The 23678-nt window shown below is 41.2% G+C and overlaps 1 protein-coding gene across 3 annotated transcripts in view; it reads left to right on the forward strand.

The window, feature by feature from the left end:
- Positions 1-23678, forward strand: part of SOGA1 (suppressor of glucose, autophagy associated 1) — a 972945-nt gene that overhangs the window by 693468 nt on the left and 255799 nt on the right. For all 3 annotated transcript variants that reach the window (XM_044090186.1, XM_044090184.1, XM_044090185.1), the window contains exon 6: positions 12446-12595. In XM_044090186.1, coding sequence (XP_043946121.1) covers positions 12446-12595 — 150 coding nt within the window. The remainder of the gene's footprint in view (positions 1-12445; positions 12596-23678) is intronic.

A 23678-nucleotide genomic window follows, 5' to 3' on the forward strand; every position in this document is an offset into this window, starting at 1 on the left:
CAAAGGGGACTCAACTAGTGGAATTACAGCACTAATATCACTGCAGCTGTTGTAGGGAGCAAGGATTTAGGTGAGCCTGGAGCTAGTGGCATGGCTAACTGATCGACCACGCTTTTTTGATGAGCTTGAGGGCCTGTTTGGAGTCGGAACTGAATGACCCCTACCTCAGTAGAGTCAAAAGTTGGGGAACAGAAAAAAAAATGTTCTTAATGGAGATTATTGCTGCTGTAAGTTCCCTGTTCTGTTCCTTTGAGATCAGATATACGTAGTGAGGTCATGGATGCAGTTGTGTACCATGGCCATTAGAGGCAAACTAGCTGCAAAAGACAGTGTATTCGATGTTTTTTTTTTTCATTTCTTTTGTGTCATTTGAAGACAACAGCGATTCAGATTTGTTTTTCTAATTTGTCAGTCATTTCCTAGGCTTCAGCCTTTAGCAATGCTAAGTACTTTCATATTTTTTTTGTCTTTTCTCCATATTTCACTCTCCGCTAATGTCACTCTAGTCTCAATAGATATATTCATTCCTTCATCATCTTCCCTTATTAAGGAATGAGTTTTCATCTGAGTCCTGCTTGACCCTGCAAAAGGATCTTTCCTCACCAGATAGTGTTTCACCTCATGGAATTATCCTCTAAATGACCATTTTCCCCTTTCTTATTTGCATTGAGTGACCAGGGGGAGTGGTGAATCCTGCCGTAATCCTGAAGGTGAGTGGTCTGTGTCCAGTCAGAGAATCACCTTGCAGACGTCTGCCTATTAAGCAGCCATCTGCCATGCACTTTCATTGATGAGAGGCAGGATTCGAGGGATAGGCATAAGAAGTGTGACTTATGGATATGTATATGAAGGGAAACCCTACCTGAACAAGGATAACACAAGCATCAACACCCACATAATCCCACTCATGCCCCTACTTCACTACATAAGTAGCCTGCCTTGCAACCTGGAAGGTACACTTCAGTCTCCACCAGTACATGCCTCTGGCTACAGGTAAATCCCTCCTACCGCCTGTTTCCTAGACTTGAATACCAATGCACTGGAGCAAATCAACAAGTTTTGCAAACTGGAGCAATAGATAAGACATGCCATTCTTTGAAAGCACTTCCTACTGCTGTAAAATGGATAGCATTACACCCAGCTATGCAGCCTTGCCAAGCAAGCTGTACGTAGTCATAAAAGTCACTCGAAATGATGAAATCATACCAAACCTCTCTAATAAAATCACCCAAAAACTTCTGGAAATAGGTCAGCTGTTTTACAGGATGGAAGAACCTTCCCTCCATGAATTCCACATCCTCTAAACTTTCTGCCTCTGATTTCCTTTCTCATTTCAGCAACCTTCTCAGCCCTTTCCATATCCATTTCCAAACTGTCTGACACGACCACCTTCTCTCCATACATCCCTTCATTCTACTTTGGATCGATCACATGGAAGGACATCTGCCCTCTGTATGAACAGACTAAACTTTATAGCCCCCTGGTACTGGCGACATCATAACCCCATGGAAACACATCTATGACCTGTGTATTACTCATAATATTATAGGAAGAATTACATTGTTAAATCTGTCCCCAAGAGATGCTATCCCCCCAATCCATCTGATTTTCAGCACATTTGTATTCTGCCTACCTTAAGAAAGATCCTGAAAAAATTACTTTATTTGCAACTTAGCAGATTGACCAATACCACTTTCTGTCTCTCTCTCTTTCTTTCTCTCTCTCTCTCTCTCTCTAAAGCAGCATGGCTTTTGGTCTGGCCACAGTATGTCCGCAACTATCTGGACCCTCAACAATTATGTTCTTCTTGGAATGGATCAATGCCTAATTACTGCAACATTTTTTATTGACCCCCACCATAGCCTTTGATTTTGGTGGTCACTGAATTCTCCTAGACCATCCCAATGAAATAGGTATTGGTGATGATACATTGCCCTGGTTCAAAAACTGCATCTCTAACCACCAGTTCCAAGTCAATTTTAGTTCATCTATCTCTACATCTGTCCTTCTGCAAAAAGGTCTCCCTCAAGGATCTATTCTGGCATCTTTCCTCTTTTTTTTTATCTACATTAACAGACTTTCTTTTGACTTGCCCAGTCTTCCTCTCCTGCTTAATGCAGAAAACCATCTTTTATTCTGCTCAAACCTTTCTGTCTCTTCTTTTTAACTCAAACTTCAGGATGATTTCCATGTCCTTATTCAGTGGGTCAGGGATAAACAATTGCTACAAAACTCCTTTAAAACAAAGCTCACTTCTATTTCCAGGCTTCTAAAAATCCTTGATCATCTTAATACTTTCTTTTTATTGAAATACTTATGGGTTTGGTTGGACCCCATTTGTCCATCTCTGCCTGGCCCTACACACACACAAAAGTGAACTCTCCCCTCTTCTAGGCTAATATGACCTCCCCTTTTCTATCCAAACCATGTAGAAATGCCATGAGTAAAAGTATCTTACTGATTCAGCTAGAATATTGTCTCCCACTAATTGTAGCAGTTTTTGAAAGAATATCCACCATTTCAAATGCCATTTGCAGATTCATCGCTCTGTCCCCAAAAATGAACACCACTGCAAAACCATTGAAAAAGCTAACCAGCTACCTATGAAATGATGGGATGTTTTTACTTGCCTTTCAGATGTTTCACTTAAGAATGACACCTTCCCTCCACTAGCTTCCAGACTGTTCAGAGATGCACCAGTATACAACCTTAGACATCTTAACCACTTATGTCTTCTCATCTACCCCCAGGCTTTGCTGCACAGGCCATGCTTTCTCAGTCCTTGGTCCCAAACTATGTGAATCTCTTCCATCTTTTCTTAAAGATCATTCCTTTTACCCCACTTTCCATTCACAAGTAAAGGCACATTTCAAGACTCAAGAAAAATGCAGCTGCGGTCTCTCTGCTCATATAACTTAAGTCTCCATGCCCTTCATTTGTCTACATAGTCTGAGTCTATTTTTGATTGTGATGCTTTCGGCATACAAACTCTGATGTGCGTCTGCATTTAATGCATACATACATACATATATATATATATCTCCTGTGTTTTTTCAGTCACTCTGTATATGTCATTTATGTTTTACTTTTATACCCTCAAGCCAACTGTGATATTCACTTTGTATATAATATGTGTACATATTGCATTTTGTCATTCTCATTGCATATAGAGTCATGTATCTACTGTGTTTTCCCTGGGCTGAGACCAATATGGGTCCAATGCGATCAGTGTTCTACCCTGGTTAACAAATTCAGAATAAAATAAAAAAAAAAAATAAATTGAAAAACTACCCAGTAGAGGCTGTAATATCTTCGTTCAGGTACTTAACCTAGTCCCCACCTGTACCCACCACATATTTCCACTTCCCTGTTTTAAGTCTGACCACAAATTAGTTCCCTTGGGTGTCAGGCTTAATGGTTGCCTACCCATCCATCCTTAGGGACTTATCCAGGGCAAATCTCCTTCAGCTTGTAGAAGACCTGTGCAAAATTTCCAACAATCGCCTGCAAATCCAGCTGAGAGGGTTAAACCTTCACCTCCAGTTTTTACCAGCATCTGGAACAGAATATTCTCTAACAATCCACGTTAAATGTAATGGTAAGTTCAGGCAAAAAGCTGTCTGGTGGAAGTCTTGTTTGGAGGTGGATGACTTGATGGTAAGGAGGAGATTGAACATTCCTTGTATCCAGGAGATAAGATGGAGGTAGAGCCACTTGGCTTGGGATCCAGAGTCTGCTACTCAGGGGGTGTGGGTGGAGAGGTGAACAGACTAGAAATTGTGGGGATTTTGGTGCAAGAGAGCATTCAAAAACCATGAGAGATGTCATCTGAATTAGTGACCGACTCATGGCAATCAGGCTCCAGTGTAAAGATAAGACGCTCTTTATAATTGTAGACTACACCCTATAGCAGGGCTGTGATAGTGAGGAAAAGAGTGCATTCAGACAGCTGTTGCAGAACTTGCTAGGTAAAGCAGGGCAACATGAGTTGGTGTTAAAGGGGCACTGCACATCTGGACAGACAGAATAGGATGTGAGGACTGCCTGGGTCTGTGTGGGTGGGGCATTAGGAATAAAGAAGAGCACGTTATAGAGTTCTGTATGGCAGATGAATTGGCGGTGGTCAACACATAGTTCAGTAAGAGAAACAGTCACAACATCACATATAAGAATGGCCAACATGCAACTCTGGCAGACTTCCTCCTAGTAAGGGGAGGACACTGGGATAGAATCAACAGTTACAAAGTTATCCCCACTGAAGCATTTGGGCCACAGTATAAACTACAGTTTGCCACAATCAGCTGCAAGCAGTGGCTAGAGAAGGCTGTAACTTCAACAGAGACTAGACTGAAGACCTGGAAGTTGACTGGAGAGAAAGGGGGTTGCCATAATGGTTAAACTCTTTACCTTACAAACACAAGATGCAGGGTTTGATTCTCAAATGGGATAATTAACTAGGCTTAAAATGGCTCACGAAGGCAGTTAGTCTAGTAATGACCCATGAACCTATAAGAGTTCAAGTAAATATTCTGAGTTCTAGCACCTCAGGAAGAAGAAATGAGTGGAGTTGAAGAATGGCAGCACCTTGGACTATTAAACAGTTTTGCAGCTGAGCCAAGTATGGGAATAAGGTACATAAGGAAATCTGGTAGTGGAATGCAGGCCTTCAGAAAGTCATCAAAAGAACGGAGTGCAGGAAAAATGGGAGATCGAAAAGACTAAACGGGCTAAGAAGGAATACTGGCTGGCTAGCAGAGGCTAAGAGAGTTGTTGTAATAGTGAAGAACAAGACATGAAAAGCAGTCTACCAGCTCCTGGAAGGTGACTCAAGTAGACGGCACAAAGAAACTCTTTAAGGTTGCAAGGCAAAGACAGAAAGATAAAGATGGTCATCAAACACTCTTTGTAAGGGATGCCAGTAACAACCTGCTTATCCGTGAATGAAGAAAACCCCACCAGTAGCTGTACCAGCAAACATACATAAAATTCCTGTTCACTGCATGAAAATTCTGGAGTGTGTGATTTGATAAATACACCAAGTAATAGAAAGTAAGATAGGAGGTTAACAGTTCAGATTCATATCAGGATGTAGCACAACTGACCCAATGTTTGCAATGACACAGATAGTCAAGAAGAAGCTAGAGATGAATAGAGAGACCAGCTTGGGTATTCCTAGACTCTGACGAAGCATATGACAAGGTCCCAAGAAAGCTGAATGGGCAGTCTTGCAGTAGCTTGAAGTCCCAGAATCATTGGTAGAATTAGTGCAGGCTGTGTACAAGGAACCAATGTTACAAGTACGAACCATGTTCGGACTCAGAGAAGGGTTCCCGAAAACCGTCTCTGGCTAAATGCAGAAAAGTGCAGCAAAATAGAATTTGGTAAAAAAAACTTCCCATTTCACACACAAATGGTGGTACTCTTTAAACAAATAGTTATGAGAGACCAGTGTATGTGTATGGGCAGCTTTCTCATTCGATCATGTTTCCACCATTGTCAGGAAATCCTGTCTGGCCTAGTTAATTTCCAAGGGAATATATTCAAGACATCTTACCAATGTACTCTTTGCTTATCAGATGCTTCATTTGCCCCCCTTTTCTATTTTAAATTCAAGCACGTCATTCAACTGGAAAGGCGCCAAATATTTTTACCAAAAAAAGGAAAGTCCTTAAATCCCTCAACTATCCTGATAGACAAGTACAACTCTTCTTATACTCATTAGCCTACTGGCTGCTCTGAGGTGACTGCGTCTCGCTTTTTGAGCCATGAAAGACTCTAGCCTGTTTGCCTACCTATTTATTTGCAAAACTAGTGGCTCTACATACACCAGCACTGGGGCCTAAATGTACTCTTAAATAAAATTTGCTGGAAGGATAGGTTCCTAACTCGATGTATCCCCAGTGTATGGTCGAAGTACTTGTTTATCTGCTTTTAAGGCTAGTCTTGATGATTGGTTAAGTAAATAAGTTTTCATCACAGTTATATGTGGCACTGCTTAATTTGGGAGTTGGGTGGTATTAAGTACTGTGTAACAGTGATAAGAACTTTTAAGTGCATGTGTTTAAAGTTACATATGGTTAGACAACTTATGGTCCCTGTGATCACTTGCCTAATGTTATTCTTATGTTCCTGTAGGTGCACTCGATCCTTCCCTGCCTGTTTAGTCAAGCACCTGAGCTGCTAATACAGCTCTGGGCACCTGGGCAATAGTCAAGGCTTTATCTCTGTGTGCCACACTCGCATCATTAATTCATTTTTTGATATACGCGTTGTCTTATTCAGGGTTGTGGAGGAGCTGGAGGTTATCCTGGCACTCCACAGGCATATGGCAGAGAACTAATTTGGACTGGACACTTAGAACACACACATGCAAGCGCAAACTGTGTGCATACACACATGTAGTGTAGATACTCACTACTTCGTCTGTTTTTATGTCTTTGAGATGTGGGCAGAAACCAGACGTCTGGACAAAAACCTACACATGAGCAGAGGGTATGCAGACTCCACACAAAAGGCACCCCAGCCACAAAGTAAACTGGACATTCAAGGAATAAGGCATCAACACTAATCATTTCACCATTGTCTTGACTGTGCTAGGTGCAACTTTATCATTATATAAAGAAACTTTACATGCATTGTTTTGCACCATTGCTAATGATGTCCCAAGACATAGGTACTAAAAGAAGCTGTAGGCTCTTGTGGACATCCCATTCTTCCAAAAGACGTCTTTCTATAGTGTCTTTTCTTTTTAACAGAAAGTTTGAGAGTATTGTACTGGGTTCAAAAAAATTTGGTTTAGAAGCAAGCAATATTTGCAAGCTTTTTTAGAGGTAAAGAATGTAGTAGATTTGGTATCAAAAGAGTTTTTCTGCAGGAACACACAGGACTGATACCACAGGCATTGAAACCATTGACATACCAAGCTTTCCTAGGGTGCCAACTCCACCCCTTGTTCCCATAATGGATTGCCTATCTCGATAGTCCCCAGGTCTTTCCCATCAGAAAAGTTTCAAGTACACTTAGTTTGTTAGAGCCATCTCTGGAAATTTATCACTTCACTACTTACCAATTTCAAATACACTTCATGACCCCAAGCTAACATTTTATTACTTTTAGTAAATATGTATCTTTTTGATCTAGACGCTCGCCTGTTTCAATTTACTGCAACTTCTTTGGAGGATTGTCCAGCTTTTGTGGTCGGAACACCCAGAGAGTGGATGTTGGTGCAGCAGATAACAAGGATTTCCTCTTGTCACTTTGAATACGTAATGAGAAGGAATGGTGGCGAATCCAGATCTCAGGGTCATCTGACAGTCAGCACCTGCATTTTTGGCAGATGTTCTTGTCAGTAGTGCTGTTTTAAAAGAAACTAAAAGACCTGTCATTAGAAAAGATTATGTAAATGTACACAATGTCGAATTGGTATAAATGTAAAAGCTGAGTGACCTTCCAATTCATTTTGTTAGTGTACAGTTTCTTGGTACATTATATAATGCTGTCTAGGCCTCCTCTTCCATTTAAGTACAATTGTCATATTTTCATTTTATATCCATGTATATCATCCAAGGTTGCTGTAAAACAGTTTGTGAGGGGAAGCCTTCCTTTGAGGATCTACATCCTGTAACACCTTTTGAAGACTTGAACTTTGGGTGGAAGATAAAACTTCTTCCTTTTGACCCTGTCATTTTAGTAAATGTCAGATGTTTTTCTTGGAAAGTACTTTTCTTGGTTGCAGTCACTCTGGACAGAAGGATTTTGAATCACAAGTCTTAATGTTTAAAAATCCATGTATGGTTTTCCATAAGGACAGGGTATGTTTAGGAGCAAATCCTTCTTTTTGTCTAAAAATTTAATTTTCTTTCATTCAGTCTGTCCGGTTGGCTGTTTTGCCTGAATTGTGGATGTATAGGGAGAGCTCCAGTACTATAGTGAAACCAGTAGTACAGTTTCCTCATTTATGAATGGAGAACAGTCAGTTAACAAACAGACCCTTTCTAAATGTTTATCTATCTGCATTATCTTTTGCTATGAAAAATACAACACTTTAAACAGAGAGGTAGATGCATAATCCACCGGGTCAGTATCTACGACTGCAGACTTTTCTGACACTGTTACGTGAGCATCTATTCACACATTACTCTCGAGCATTACAAATGAGATGTCCATTCTAGAGGTAGAGTTGAATTTGCTTACACTGTCCCAGTGAACTGGACCGTCCTGGCGTTACTGGGAGCAGAAGGCGCACTGCATGGTGCTCTCCCAGTCATGTAATGACTGCTCGCAACACTGATCTCTTAGAACCACAGTAGAGTTGTGTGAATATAATCACCATGATAGATGTTTGAATAATGTTGTCATTGTTAAAAGACAGGCTTCCTTTCTCCATCTCCTGGCCGTGTCTACATAGAGTTTAGTGGTCTCTGTATAGATGTCTTGTTTACCATATGTGTTTATTATTATTAGTTGGCAGTGTACCAGATTTATGTATTATAATTTATCTGTTTGAAGAGATGGGTGGGCTAGAATACTATAACCTAATTACATTAAAAAGTAGAAACTGCATCACACTAAAAAGTAGAAAATACGTGTTGCATTAACAATCCGTTCAAAGAATGACAAATATAATTTGAAGTAAATTAAATATGCATACATTCTAATCTACATTATTTGTAAACATTAAGTAAAGTCATACAAAACAAACAGTAGCCATTCTCCCGAGTTACAGGTAGGATGCCCAAAGTCTCTGTGTAAGCCACTCCAGGTTACTGTGGTGCAATTCCTGTCTATGAAGCACTTTACACTTGTTCAATGCAGCTTTCTTTCGTAACCAGATTCAAGAGCGAAGGCCCTGAGGGCCATCAGAAGGATAAATGTGAAGAGAAGCAGTGCATCCAGTCTTTGGTCAAATAAATATACAACTCCCATCAAACAGTCCGATGCGATTGAGAGGAGAGACAACTATTTTAAGCACAGATGAAAACCACAGTGGTGTTGATAAAGCCCTCTGTGGAAGAAGTGTCTTTCATGGTTTGGGTGTATAAGCATAAAATGTTTTGTTCTTAGTGAGAAGTAAATAACTGAGGAATGTTTAATGATGGAGAACAAGAGTTGGAGTAGAGAGTTCTAGAGACTGAAAATTTGACAATAGCTTTTTCATTGGTGGAAAATGACTGTGGTGAACTATTTTACAGATAAATGTTAAAGTACAAAGGGAAGCTGTTAAGGTAATGGCTGTACTATGTTTATTTAGATAAAGTTTAGTGGAGAATACTGGTGGTATTCTCTTGGAAGGTTGACCCATGACCCACTAGAATGTGTTTATAATAACTTGTAACCTCTTCTGGTTAGAATCAGAGTGAATGAACTACAATGGGGCAAATTCAACAACAGGAATTATGACACCATTCCTTAGTGTATTTTGAGCCTAATTTGAGAGATCAGCCACTGAAAAGCAAGCTGCGAGTATAACGGACACCTTGTACTAGATCTCATCGGTATGTAGGGTAACAGATGGGATCGACTCCATCTCAACACACAGGTACTTGAGTGTGCCTTCAACTTCATGTGTTGGTCCGGAAGGCGAACTGGATAGTCTTTTGCCACTTCATGCTGATGGCAATGTTTGATTTTCCCTCATAAAAAGAATTTAAAAAAACTAGCGACAAAAGGCAAAAATCATTTGGACTATTAAGCAGTGTTTTTTATTTTGTGAAACCCAAGAACTACAGTAATTTCCCAGCTAAGCAGTGTGGTCCTTTTACTGAAAGCTGTATTAAGGTGAAGCGGAATAGAACTTTTTTAAAAGACCAAACAAGAAGAGGCAGAGGCAAAGACAAATAGTCTGGGGGGGGGGGGTGTAACTGTCCTGTGCTCTACCAAAGGGATGCCTCTCTCTTTTACTTTTTTTATTTGTACTACTTCACCCCTTAGTCCTATACCTCAAGATAACCCTAAAGGGAATGCTGAAAGTATCAACCAAATTTTGGTGACCCTATCTTCTATCTGCTGTAATTTTGCTGTGTTGCTTAATCATGGGTCAATTGTAGCCTAATATTGCTGTTAAATTGCTCCATGTGCTATTTAAGACTTCCTCCTGGAAGTTGGGTACAGCAAAAAAAAAAAAAAATTACTGAGCAAGAGCTTGTGTTATCAGTGGATTTGTTTTGCCAAACGCAGCTATATGACCTAATTCTTGTTTCATTTATTTTTAGGTAATGTGTTTATATTTTGGTGTAGGTCAGTGAATTGAAATTAATATGTTCTTTTTTGTGCAAGTCCATTGCCCAGTAAGTAGAATAAATCCAATGCATTTTTTTCTTTTTTTGTTTTAGTATGTATTAAATGCCAGTCCTGCTCATATTTGAATCGTACTCCAGGCACACACCTTTGAATTGGTTTGTTTTCTTATTTAATGCCAGTACCTTATTGTATGCTGTGGTATATGCTACTTAGTTAACATTAAAGCCTTTCATGTTCTACAAGACCCCAAAGTACCTTTTTCATGTATTCAGTTTGCTCATACATACAGAAAGACTGATAGATTGTAGGTATTTGGATAAATTTGGTAGTGCTGACAGCAAGTTTCCTTCAGCTCTGAAACTTAACATCTTCCTGAAATTATTTCTGATGCAAACTAAGTTGGGGGCTACCTACGCTAGATACATTTATATTTTTGAGAGTGTGCAGATTATAAAAATATCTTGAGATGAGAACAAAATGATAATCTGCATGCCATTTAAATAGAAGTGGTGCCAGAGGTTCGATTAATTTGAAATCTTCCTTAGGAGTATTTTGTTTTGTTTGCTTGTTTTTTGTAATGGTGTTTGCAGCATGTCTGTTATGCTTTGTAACAGAATCTGCTTTGTTGCAAAAAGTGAAACAGCCCTCAACACCCTTAGTGCAGACTGAATAGTTTAAATTGTGGGATAGGACAACTTGTCTTGGTGGATGTTTTTTTTTTTATTTTTTTATTTAATTTTATTTTTTATTGCTGCATGGTCCACGGGTGTTTATAAGCCACAGAAATTAATTTCTCCTTAAAGAAGCAAGTGTGTCCTCTTCAGTCAGACCAGGATAAAGGAAAGAGTTCTCGGACAGTATTCCCTCTTTCTGAAATAAATAATTTTGTTGTAAACACTGTATTTTTTCAGACAGTTTAAGAAAATATTTAAACCAGTCCATTGCAACTGAGATAAGAGAAAAAAATTCTAGAATGTTTGTTCATATGCTAAACAACCTGGAAGATATTTTACAATCCACCTGTGATGGGATGGAATACCATTCAGTTTCTGTTAAGTGCCCTGTTGTTATGATCTTGTAGATGTAGAATGAGCATTCTGCTCTGTGATATTCAAGAAAATATTGGTAGCACCATATTCTACCTAGTGTGCTCCAAGTATGCACATAGCAATGGACACAGTATCCCCCAAAAAATCTAATTTAACTTGCATTAAAAATATGGTATTCCCAGGCCAACACAATTGTCTAGTTATATTTCAGTCATTTGTATTAACATACATTATTTATTTGATATTTTTCAAGCTAATCTTTTAATTTTACTTGAGAGAAAAAAATAAAACATCTGTAACATACTGAATGTTGGTGAATTTAGAAAGTTGTATCACCAAGTAAAACTGAATCTTTTGTCTGTGTATTGTCACTGTAAAGAATTTAATAGTGTTGATATGCAATTCTTTTCTTCACGCTTTCACAGGTGGCATTAGTTTCATATTTTTGTGGTAATTGTAAGGTATGCTAAGAAGAATTGCACAGAACAAATATGGAGCGAGTTCTGTAGAAGAAAATCTGTCCTCAGTGGGGCTGTTAAATTACTGTGTCACTGACTGACAGTCTGGTAGGAGGTGAAGTATGTCTCATGCCATATGTGGAACCAGTCACTCAAGTCCTTTCTTGTTGTTTAATAATGCTTCACTTGGTGGTTCTAGGTTTTGTATCATTTAAAATGTTTTCTGTTTCTTCAGTCAGATGCAGGTTCCCACTGCACATATAAAGTGTTAACATAGAGAGAGTTAATAAAAAAAAAGATGCATTTTACAGACTTGCGTAACACTAAAAGCACACTCTGTTTGAGTTCTATTTTGATGCATGCTGCTGGACATAAGACTCCCTGCTCCCTTCCTCCGCATGCGCACCATAACTGGTGTTTGCACATTTTCTCCCTTTCTCTTTCTCTCTTCCTCCCCCTTCGTCTTCCTAACAATCCAGGCCATTTGTCTCCTCACTGTCCCTTTCATTTTATTTTCCACACTGTCCTACAGCTCTGTGGCAAAGCTGTTTTTTCTTTTTATCCTTTTCTTTGTCTTGTAGTTTTCGTAATGTCTGTCTGAAATCCATGTTTTTGTTTTTCTGCTTTTCTTTTTTATTTTGGTCACTTTTCCCCTATATATTATTTTTGTTCTCATTAACTTACCCATGCATATAACAGTCTGACTATAGGGATTCCACAGAATGGGATTTGAAGCAAAGTCGAAGGCCTGAGATTTATACCAGCAATGTGAACATGGACCCAAATATGGAATTACGCAGGAAAGACAACATGAATAAGTCCGAAGACAACGAATCCTATGCCAGGGAGGTAAATGCTTTTTTTTTTTGAATTTTAAGTGGTGATTAGAAAATGATTTTTGTATCAAAGGTCTTGTCTGGTGAGCACATTTCTAAAGATAACTGTTACAGTGACAATACTTGTAGAATGTAAGGAACCTGATGGGCAAAATGGAATAAACATTCCTGTTCACAGTTCCATATTTTTGTTTTAGCTTGTTACATTTGTTTAGTGTACACAGAGCTGTAAAGAATGTTATTCTGGAGAACAATACTCTGCAGTTAGTTCTCACTAAAGTCAAGCACCCTTACAGTTTTTTGCAGTTATTTGCTTAATGTATATCATTTTAAAACTGGAAACTCTGAAACTGTTTGCACTTAAGGTGGCTCCACCGCACTGAGTGAATAGAACTGTTGTAGATATTAAAGAGCATGTAATGTTACAGTGTATAGGTTTAGATTACCGTAACTCTTGAATATGTTATTGGAACCAGGTTATGAAAACCAAAATGGCTGGTCAGGTTTAGCAGAGTTGTATCAGAAAATGGTTGTGCGATAATTATTGAAAAAAAAAAAAAACATTCATTTACAGTGTAAGATCAAATGCTGCTAGTATGTTGAATTCTGTACACTGAAAAAGCACAGCTGAATACAGTTTATACATGCTAAATTTGTAAACCATGCATATTTTTTGTACCATTTTCTTTTGGGCATTGTACATAAATAACAAAAGATCAATGTAAATGGTCAGCTTCTCCGAAATCCCACATTCAGTGGAATGGCTTAATTTTAGCAATAATCCACAATTGGGTGTTGGTATCATGGGTTTGAAATTTTTGCCTTGGAGTAGTTTCCAACTGTTAGTGTTTTGGGGGTTGCAGAATAGATTCTTATTTCCAAGGAGACGGATTTGTTGTCTGACCTTCCCAGAGAGGACACAGCATTGGGGGGGGGGTGCAGCTTTCTGCCATATTTGTGAGTACCATGTGTAAGGTTTGTATCTCTGGTAGGCATGATCAGTAACTGATTCAGGGTGTTTTAGGAATCTCTGCGCCAACAAATTTGGGTTCATGTAAGATTCCCAATTTATAGAAGGATGAGTGTGGTATTTGGTTTTATGGCGAGTGTCTCCAGTAGGTCTAAGTATATGGGTTTCATGGGGCATAGGGGATTACCTATAGCTTGCTAGGATATGGTATGAGACTTTGTCTATGGTAGTCTGGACACGGAGGAACTCCGGTGCACCATCCTCATTAATCAACCTAGAGGTTTGCTTGCTATTAATGTTAATCGAGACACTTCCACCTTACTCCCTGTCTGTGCAATTGCAGGTCTAAATGTGTGGAAGGCACTGAAGCCTTGCACTGCTGGGGTACTCTACATGTCTTGGTAACTGCAAAGATGACTGTGTTCTCCAAGCTGAGGAGAGCTTGCAGGGAGTGGAGTTTCTTATTTAGACTCCTGGCATTGAGCAGTAACACCTTCAGGTTTCCTTGAATAGATTTTGATATGTTAAAAGGTTTGTCAGTTTGTCATTACCTAAAAGACTATGGTATAGGGCAGTATTTTGGCCAGTATTTGAAAATCTAGAGGAGACTGGAGCAAACCATTCTTGGCAAAGTAACATGTTTTGTTAGCCATGTCCTCCCATGCTGGCAAATACTGTTTCCTCCGACAGTAACACCTAAAATGAAGTCTGTTATTAAAGTCAGTCTTCCTTGGTGAAGGTAGATGCTCAATGCTACGCATATACCAGCCTGTGAGAGACAGTCTGAGAGCTCTGTAATGTCTCTCTGTATATAGTCTAGGTAGGTAAATCTCAGATTGTTTATACCTACATGGATTATGACTGAATCATACTGCTACCTCTGGTGCAGTGACTTGAGTGCATGAGTAACTTGGCAGATTCTGGCACCTGATAGGCAACTGACCATTATTTTCTCCTTGTTCACTGTTTCACTCTCCCAAAATATTTGACTGTGGTATACCTTGATGACAGTTGTGATCAGTTTTAAGAAATTCTAGCTACTCTTTCTCCATTTCGTTTTCTTTCTCGCTCTTTCTCTGTTTTTCCTGTTTGTTGCTTACACACACACACACACACACACACACACACACACACACACACACACACACACACACACACACACACACACACTGTCCTTAGCAGTCTAGATTGATTGTTTTTCAAGACAAGACTGCTTCTTCACTTCTAAAAAGCCTCTGCGTATATCACAAATGTATGAATGTGATCGTTATGTTTTCTAAAATGTTGGAAAAGGAACACCAAATGGGTAAGGTACCTCCAAGCAAAGTGAAGACAGTCCAGAAATAAAGAATGAGTGGTACTCCACAACAATCGAAGCAGACCCACAAAATAGAAACTTAAAATCTCTTTTTCACAGAATAAAGTAAGCGCTTTCACGTTTCCATAAATGTTTCATCAGACTTTCCGCATTAACATTTACTGCTTAATATTCACATCCCTACTGCCAGATGTGTTATAAGTAAAAAAAATAAAATAAAATAGCACATAAATCATTGCTTTGAGCAGTTTGTGTTGCTAACACAGCCCGCATCTGGCATCCTATTAATGCTACCGTTATCTGTCTAAGGTAGTTGGGGAGGGGGGTCAGATGCCTGGGTAAAGAGTTACCATGAGCAAGTAATGAACATGACACTGGTAGTTTAAAATGGGTAGCTTGATGGTGTGAGACTTTAAGGGAATGAATTCTGAGTTATTTAGAGGTTTAAAGTTGAGTGTAAATACTGAGACAGTCTGAGGGGGTAAGAAATCTATGAGAAAAGGTCATGGATTCAGTACTACTTAGGGCTGTGGAAAAGGGTTTGAGGAAGAGGCAAAAAAGGGGAAGAAGGTCATTGTGGCTTCATAGAGTGAGGCTGCTGGTTAGGGCAAAAACAGAGCATATCAGAAGTGCAAGGGGAAGCGGTGGGAGCTGATGGGAACACAAAATAAGGAAACAAGCAGAAAGGCAGCAAAGTCACCAACTGAAAATGAGCTGGCAAAAGGAATCCGGAGATGAAGCAAAGGCCTTTTTTAGGCATGCAGCAAAATAATGAAGATAGAAGCACAGCTTAGCCATCCAGTGAAAAGATTGGAGGGAGATCATGGAAGACTAGGAAATGCAAATTTATTGCAGGAGTACTTTGATTAACCCTTTACAAAGGAAGGCAAAGGGGTGGTGCCATGCTGAGGGTGAGAGAGAGAGAGGTAGGAAGCTTGGAGACTGCAGTGGGGAGACAACAGGCCAGGGAAGAAGACTGACAGGGAATTGGCTTCCCTAAGAGAGAGCAAAGCCCATGAACCAGATGGGGTGTCTCCTACAGACTTCAGGAATCTGGTCTGTATACTGCTGAGTCTCCTGGCAACAGTTCTGATAACACTAGTGTCACTACAAAAATCCCCTGTATATGCCACTCCGTGACCAGCTTCCTTATTTCTAGATGTCCACCTCTTGAAAAGCAAGCAACCAGATCAGATAGGTAGCAAGCCTTCTGTAAAATGAGCCATCCAAGAGGTCCCCACAAAACTAGATCTAGAGTCCATTTAAAATTCTTTCTGGAGTTCAAGGAGGAGGAGGATCTTGGGGCCATATTAGATCTAAATGGCCTAAATTAATATAAAAAAAAAAACAAAGGTCTGGATGGTCACAGTACATTCAGTCCACCTGTACGTACAACAGGGAGACAGGATGTGATGTTCAGATCTGCAGGGCAACTGTTTGGACATCAAACTAGCTAGGGAATCCAGGAGATTCCTGTTCTTTAGGACTGCAACCATTCATGGTCAGTTTTGACCTCTTCCATTTGGTCTCGCTATAGCATCCAGGATGTTCACCAGATACAATATCTGTAACAGCCTACCTTAGGCTGAGTGGCATCCTTGTGTTTTCCTTTTCTAGTTACCTAGATCCTTGCAACCTGTACAAGGAGGCCATTGAAAGCAAGAAACAACTTTCTCTCTAGCCTTTGCATGACTTTGGAGATATCTGTGAAAACCACAAAGTCTTAGTTGGAGTTATTGCACTGGCAAAATTTCATCAGTTGCTACCTGGCCAGGCGCTGTCTGTCAGTTTACCACTAGACAGAACTGTCAATATTAAGTCAGTCACTTCCTTAGCTGGACAGTGTGTTTTAGTTCCCTTTGCAACATACGGAATGTAGGTACTTAAGTGGACACTCCAGGTCCAGTGAAATTTGAATTTAGAGCCAGTATCCCTTCCAGTGTGGTTATCAAATAATTTGAAGACAAACCAAGTTGTAAAACAAACCACGTCAACAATAAAAAGGTATCCAACGAGTCACGAACTAAGAACACAAAAGGTTTATTCACAAATAAGCGTAAAGCGCTTTTCGTCGCTCACAGTGACCAGGTCTGAAGAAGTTGCTCACACTGTGAGCGACGAAAAGCGCTTTATGCTTATTTGTGAATAAACCTTTTGTGTTCTTAGTTCATGACTCGTTGGATACCTTTTTATTGTTGACGTTATCAAATAATTTGCCATCCACATCTCTTGGGGACTTGAGCAGAGAAATCTTTTTCAAGGTGGACTATGTGCCCACCCCTCCTTATTTCTACTGAGACTGTGGCCACAGATGGTTCTGCCTAGGGAAATGGAGGGCTTTGTTTAGGACAGATGATACAAAGGGGAGTATTGTCGCAACAAAACGTCTGTTTACACAACATTGTCTTGGTGATGGGTAGTTTTAACATGGCAGCCTCTACAGGACTTCTGTCAAGGTGCATACCTCTTTTTGTTGGAAGAGGTTGAGATTATAGAAATGGGCCATGTCACCATGCCACTTTCTCACTGCAGTACATATTTGCATATTCCTGGACAGGTCAACTCTGTAGTGGTGTTGTTCAGTTAGTGCTTACTGATGGCTCGTGTGCTCCTTCAGTGAGCCATTGAAGAACCCTATCTTCCTCCACTGGGGAAGACTTACTATGGCCTAATGGCTTTCCTAACCAATGCCACGGAAAGCACCTACTTCTGTTTAATTCTAGCACAGGACAGACACCATATGATGCTGTTGTTCACCAGTGGTATTCAAGACTTTTAGTTCATCCTCCCATTTCCACTCATAATTAAATTTCTACAGAAAGCAAGGATAAACAAGACCAGAGTTATCTTCCTAGATTGGTTCCTTCTGCTATGGCCTCATTGGCTTGAAGTCTTTTCTCCTGAGGTGTCTATTGACTTCCACAATGACTGCACACTGATCAGCAGGTTCCAGTGTGAAAGTAGAAACTGGGGGGGGTGGGGACAGTAAAAGGCTGTAGAGGGAAGTCTTTCGCTTATCAGTGGGAGTGGTAAGCATTGAGCTTGCCTATCTGTCGCCAGAGTAGTGGTTTCCAGCTCAGGAATTGTACCTCATTGGCAGTTTGGACTGCTTTCTATCCCTTTCATCTTTCTGGCTTAAAAACCTGTGTTTACGCGAGTTTGCGCATCCCGCAGCGGCACTTAGCTAGGGTTAAACTATTACTGGCGCCAGAAAGTCTGCTGTTCACATTTTCCCTTGAACAAGCCAGCTTTCCAGTTTTAGCACTCAAACCTAATTCTTTGAGCACAGCACTTGCTTAGAACTCATTGTAAGCACTAGATAGTCTATAAAATTGTTACAGCACTCAACTTTCCTTACTAAGTAAAGAGGAAAACAGTTCTAGTACTTAAACAAGCACCTATCTAGGCATATCTAAGTGTCGGCTTCCGGTGTTTTCTCCTGTCCACCTGGTGAATCTGGGCATCTTGGGGGCAATGTAGCAATTGCCTCATGTACATAGACAGCCCTGTCCTCCTACCACCCAACACTACAACCTGTGAGAGATGCACTTATATAGCCAAGCTGGAAGCCAAGCTCTCTCCAGCCAAGACTGGACTAGTCAGTCAAGAGGAGAAGGTCTACACCCACATCACACCACACACATCACATAGTCCTGCTAAACCTACACCACCAAAACCCACACATAATAACACAAAACGCTCACCTACATTCACGGAGGCTTTTAATAAAAATATTCCCAAGCAACTGAGACCTCCGAAGCTGAAATGCAAACAACCACAACCCCAGCGACACATAACTCACAAAACCAGTGTGCTGCACAACCTCGGCCCCTAAGGCAAAACAACGTACCCAACACACTAGTCCTATGCGACTCCATAGTCAGGCACACTGATGTCCCACTCACTAGGCTAAACAAGGAGAAAATTACAGTCAGCTGCCTGTCTGGTGCCAGGATCTGCCACGTAACGCACTCTGGTCACTCCACAACAAGTACAGATATGACTCTGTCATTGTCCATGTTGGAGTGAATGACCTGAGACATACCTCCCTGGACTACATGAAAAGAGACATGAAGGAGCCCTGGGATCTTGTAGCCCAGGCAGGTATGACCCTAGCTCTGAGTTAGCATCCTGCCATCACCCAGAATGACACTACAGTACAAGGATAAAATGACTGACTTCAACAATTGGCTATGTTTCTTTTGTCATTCTAAGGGGATCCAGTATCTGTTTCCTGGGATGATATTTTTGACAGACCACGATGCTTTGCCAGAGATGGCCTGCACTTGTCGCCCCTGGGATTCCGGATACTGGCTAAGGCTCTTGACACCCCTATAGTGCCTTTTTTTAGGCATGGTTCAAATGATAAAATTTCCACCGTAGCAGATACAAGCAAACAAAGTCTGAGGATAACGCTACTCAGTGCTAGAAGTCTAAACCTCAAAATGCAGTCACTCGTGGCACTTCTCAAAATGGAGAACATTGACATCTGCACAGTGACAGAGACCTGGTTCAAGGCTCCAGAGATCACCCCTGCAATACAAGGCTACAATTCATACCACACCTTTTGGCCACCTAACCTGGACCGAAACACTAAAGGTGGAGGCGTGTCCATATTCACTAAAGATATCCACACCTCCAGGCTAGATGTTCGTGTTACACTGCTGCAGTCATTACACTTGGGTTATCCTGCTGTCAGGTGGTCCCGCAGTCGGCCAGAGTTCCAAAGTCTTGGTCCAGCGTCGGTTGCTGTCGCTTCTTCCCTGACGTCAGTGCGCCAGGGGTATACAAGATGCATACAACGCCATTTTCTTCAATCTTTCTTGCCGAGCAGTGCCCAAAGCAAAAGCAGTTCGCAAGTGCCGGTCGGCAGAGTCCTGAGATTTTCGAAGTCGAATTTCAGATCCGAAGTTCTCAATAAAGCTAAGTACCCCATTGGGGAAACTTTTTTTCTTGCCTCAGACCGATGTCAGAAAAAGTTAATAATTGTATTTCTTGTGGGAAGAAAATACCTCATAAGGACTTCCACTCTTACTGTATCCCATGCCTAGGCCCTGATCACGACATCACTAGTTGTTTTGTGCTAGATTTAACAAACACACTGTAAAACGACGTTTTGATTTTGCTTTGCACTACTTTGGCCTGAGGTTCAATTATGCAATGCCGTCGGAACAACTGACGACCGCGATTCATAAAAAACGCAAAGACAAGCATCCGAGGTCCAAAACCGATGACGAAGCCTCTTCTAGGCCAGTCGCCGGTTCTCAGTGAGGCGCTTTCGCAGCCCCTGACACCCGCTACCTCAGAGCCACAGGCCGCCTCCGACTCCCACGTGGAGACAACTAGGCCTCTGGAGACTCAAGGTATTGGGCCTACGGAAACTAATCCCTCAGATGGGTCCGGAGCCACTGAGCAGGCATCGGCTTCTGAGGGTGTTTTTAGACCTTCACAACTTACCATTAAAGCAGCAGCCAAGACATAAATACCATTAAAGACAAAGAAGCAAGTACATCATTCTCCAGGACAGTCCTCCATGCCCAAGAAGCAGATGTTCAAAAAGGCCGAAGACCTCATTACTCTAATCAGGGGTTCCCATCCCCCTCCTGAGAAAAGGCCTAGGCAGGATACAGACTGATTCCTCTGATCAGGTTTCCATTTCCTCTGATTCCTCTTCAGACCCGGGATACTCTCTACCCCCCTACGAGGACTCTGATGCTGAAGAATCTATCCCTTCAGCATCTCCTCCTGAGGATTACTCTTTTGGGGAAACTACATACCATGAGGGAGCATTTCCATTGGGAAAGCCAGGATTACTCAGAATCCAAGAAAAGGCTCGGGGACTTTCTTTTATTGCCTCAGCACAGGCCCCTTGCAATTCTGCCTGTTTTAGATATTGTGGATGATGTGTTCTCTGAATCCAGCTTATCTCCTGATTATTTGCCCCCTGCTCCAGCCAAGCCAGATAGGTATTATAGAGTCCCTGACTCTCACAAGTTTATTTATAAAAACCCTTCTGCTGACCCAGAAACCATTTCCCAGCGTCCCAAAGGGGTTAAGGCTTCCATTGCAAAAAATCCAGTCCCCTCTGACAGAGATTCCAGAGCATTGGATAAATGGGGGAAGAAAGTTTACACTTCTGCAACTTTAGCAGTAAGGGCTTTAAATTGTCAGTTTCACATGCTTAAGTACCAACAATATTTAATGGCTCAGTTAAAACAGAAAATGCTTACAAGCTCAGAAGCTCCTGACTATAAAGAAATGCAGGATTTATTGCATGCAGTTGAACAGGTGGGAAAACATACTCTGCAGTGTGGTTTTGATTCTTTAGAGGCCTCTTGTAGAGTCACAGTTACAGGTTCTGTGATTCGAAGACATGCTTCGTTAAAAGAACAGAGTTTACCTGACCTTGTTAAGGCAAAATTATTGGATGCTCCTTTACAGCATGATACCTTGTTTGGTGTTAAGGCAGAAGAGGTGTTAAAGAAAATGGAGGATAAAGCTAAATCTATGCAAACAGTCAAAGATTTCTTACAGGTACAGCCACCTCGATTTAGCAGAAATTGGCCTACAAAGAATTGGTCCTTTCCAGTGTCAGGCCACAGAGAGGCAGATACAGATGCCCTAGAGGCAGATCTCAACCCCAAGGCTCTTACAGACGACGTCAGTGGGATACCTCAACCCCAAAAGGAGGTGAGGACAAGTCTCAACCGTACAGGAAACAGTCCCAAAGACTTTCCCCTTCGTCTACCAAGCACTTACCTTTTGGCAGCCCCCTTAGGGGGGAAACTAGCATTTTTTTCTCAAAATTGGTAAACAATCACCGAAGACAAATGGGTTCTGAATATTGTGTCTCAAGGATACAGGTTCCACTTTCACACTTTACCAAGGCTAAAGGGAATGCCAAACCTGGCACAAAATCAATGGGCAGAGGCTCAAACAAATTTCATCCCTCATGGACATGAGAGCTATTCAAAAAGTACCACACCAGGAACAAGGACAAGGATTTCACTCAAGAAAGGTCACTCCCCAGAAAGGACAAAGCCTGGAGACCCATACTAGACCTTTCAACTCTAAATACTTACCTGGATGTTCCGAAATTCAAAATGTTGACACTACAGCAGCTTCTTCCCATGCTGGGTAGAAGGCTTGGCTTGTTACTCTGGACCTCAGAGGCATACCTGCATGTCCCTATCAGACAAGATTGCAGAAGATACCTCAGATTCAAAGCTGGTACAATGCACTACCAATTTTCTGCACTGCCCTTTGGCTTATCTACTGCACCCAGGGTCTTTACAAAGTGCCTGGCACCAGTAATTGCATTTTGCAGACAAAAAGGAATTCAAATATATCCATACCTGGACGACTGTCTCATTCAAGCAGAGAAAAAGGACATTCTTCTAAAGCATCTGGCGTTTGTAAAAAGGCTGCTAATTTCTCTAGGGTACACAGTAAACGAAAAGAAGTCAAAACTAGTGCCCTCACAACAGATAATATTCCTGGGTGCCAGCTTGGATACAACAGCCCAGATGGCTTATCTCACGCCAGACAAACAAGGACAACTGATTCAATATTTTCAATTACTGGCAAAAAAATCCCATCTCCCTGCAAGAAAAATTCTGCAGGCCCTGGGATTCGTGGCATCCTGCATACTACTAATTCCATATGCCAGACTGCATATGAGGAAATTACAATGGTACCTAAAAAGTGTTTGGACTCAAAACACTCACAGTTTAGAAACAGTAATATCAATAATTCCCTGCCCAGACATATCTTTTTGCCTCCCCACTGCATTGCCAACTACAAAAATTCTGCACAAGGACTTAACCACACACAAGCATGGAAAGTGGATGCTCTTTCGTTCAGCTGGAAAAGCCTAAAAGTTTATGCCTTCCCACCGCTGCCTCTCCTTTCAAAGGTACTCCTAAAAGCCAGACAAGAAAAACCGCAGATGATCCTGATTGCTCCAGACTGGCCACGCCAGCACTGGTACCCCATATTAACTTAGCTCAAGGCCCACCATGGATTTTGCCTCAAATTTCACACCTTCTGACTCAACAAAACAATTAGATCCTGCACGGTTAGCTCAAAACCCTAAACCTGGCAGCATGGCAGATTCATTAGTCAAACAGGCAACACCTCTCTCTAAAGCTGTTATGGATGTCATTTTGGAGGCCAGGAGGCCTAGCACCAGGAAATCTTACTCAGAAAAATGGAAGAGATTCTGTGCCTGGAACCAGGCTCAAAGCCTTGACCCTCTTGTCCCAAACATTCCTCAGATTTTACAATACTTAACTGAGATGCTGGACAAAGGCCTATCCTTCTCATCAATTAAGATCCACGCCTCTGCCATTTCAGCTCATTACAACACGGATCCTCCTTTATTCTCTCACCCCTTGCTAAAGCAGCATCTCAGAGGGGCTAAAAACATAAGACCGCCCCAGAGAGCACCAGCAACAACGTGGGACCTCAGTTTTATTTTGGAAAAACTGACCTTGCCACCTTTTGAGCCAGCCAATACAGCCGATCTAAAATTTTTATCCTGGAAAACAGCTCTGCTCCTGGCAGTAACTTCAGCACGAAGAGTCTCAGAGCTACAGGCATTAATGGCAGTGGAACCTTTTATAATATTTCATCAGGACAGGGTTTCTTTAAGGACAAACCCTACCTTCATGCCAAAGGTGGTATCTAGTGTGGCTCTTAACCAAACCATCCATTTGCCAACTTTCTATCCAAACCCCCAGAATAAAGGGGAGAAACTTCTGCACTCTTTGGACATACACAGGCAGCTACGCTTCTACTTGGACAAAA

The sequence above is a fragment of the Protopterus annectens genome, chromosome 12.part0, assembly GCF_019279795.1.
Source record: "Protopterus annectens isolate FY-2018-M chromosome 12.part0, PAN1.0, whole genome shotgun sequence".
NCBI classification, from domain to species: domain Eukaryota; kingdom Metazoa; phylum Chordata; order Ceratodontiformes; family Protopteridae; genus Protopterus; species Protopterus annectens.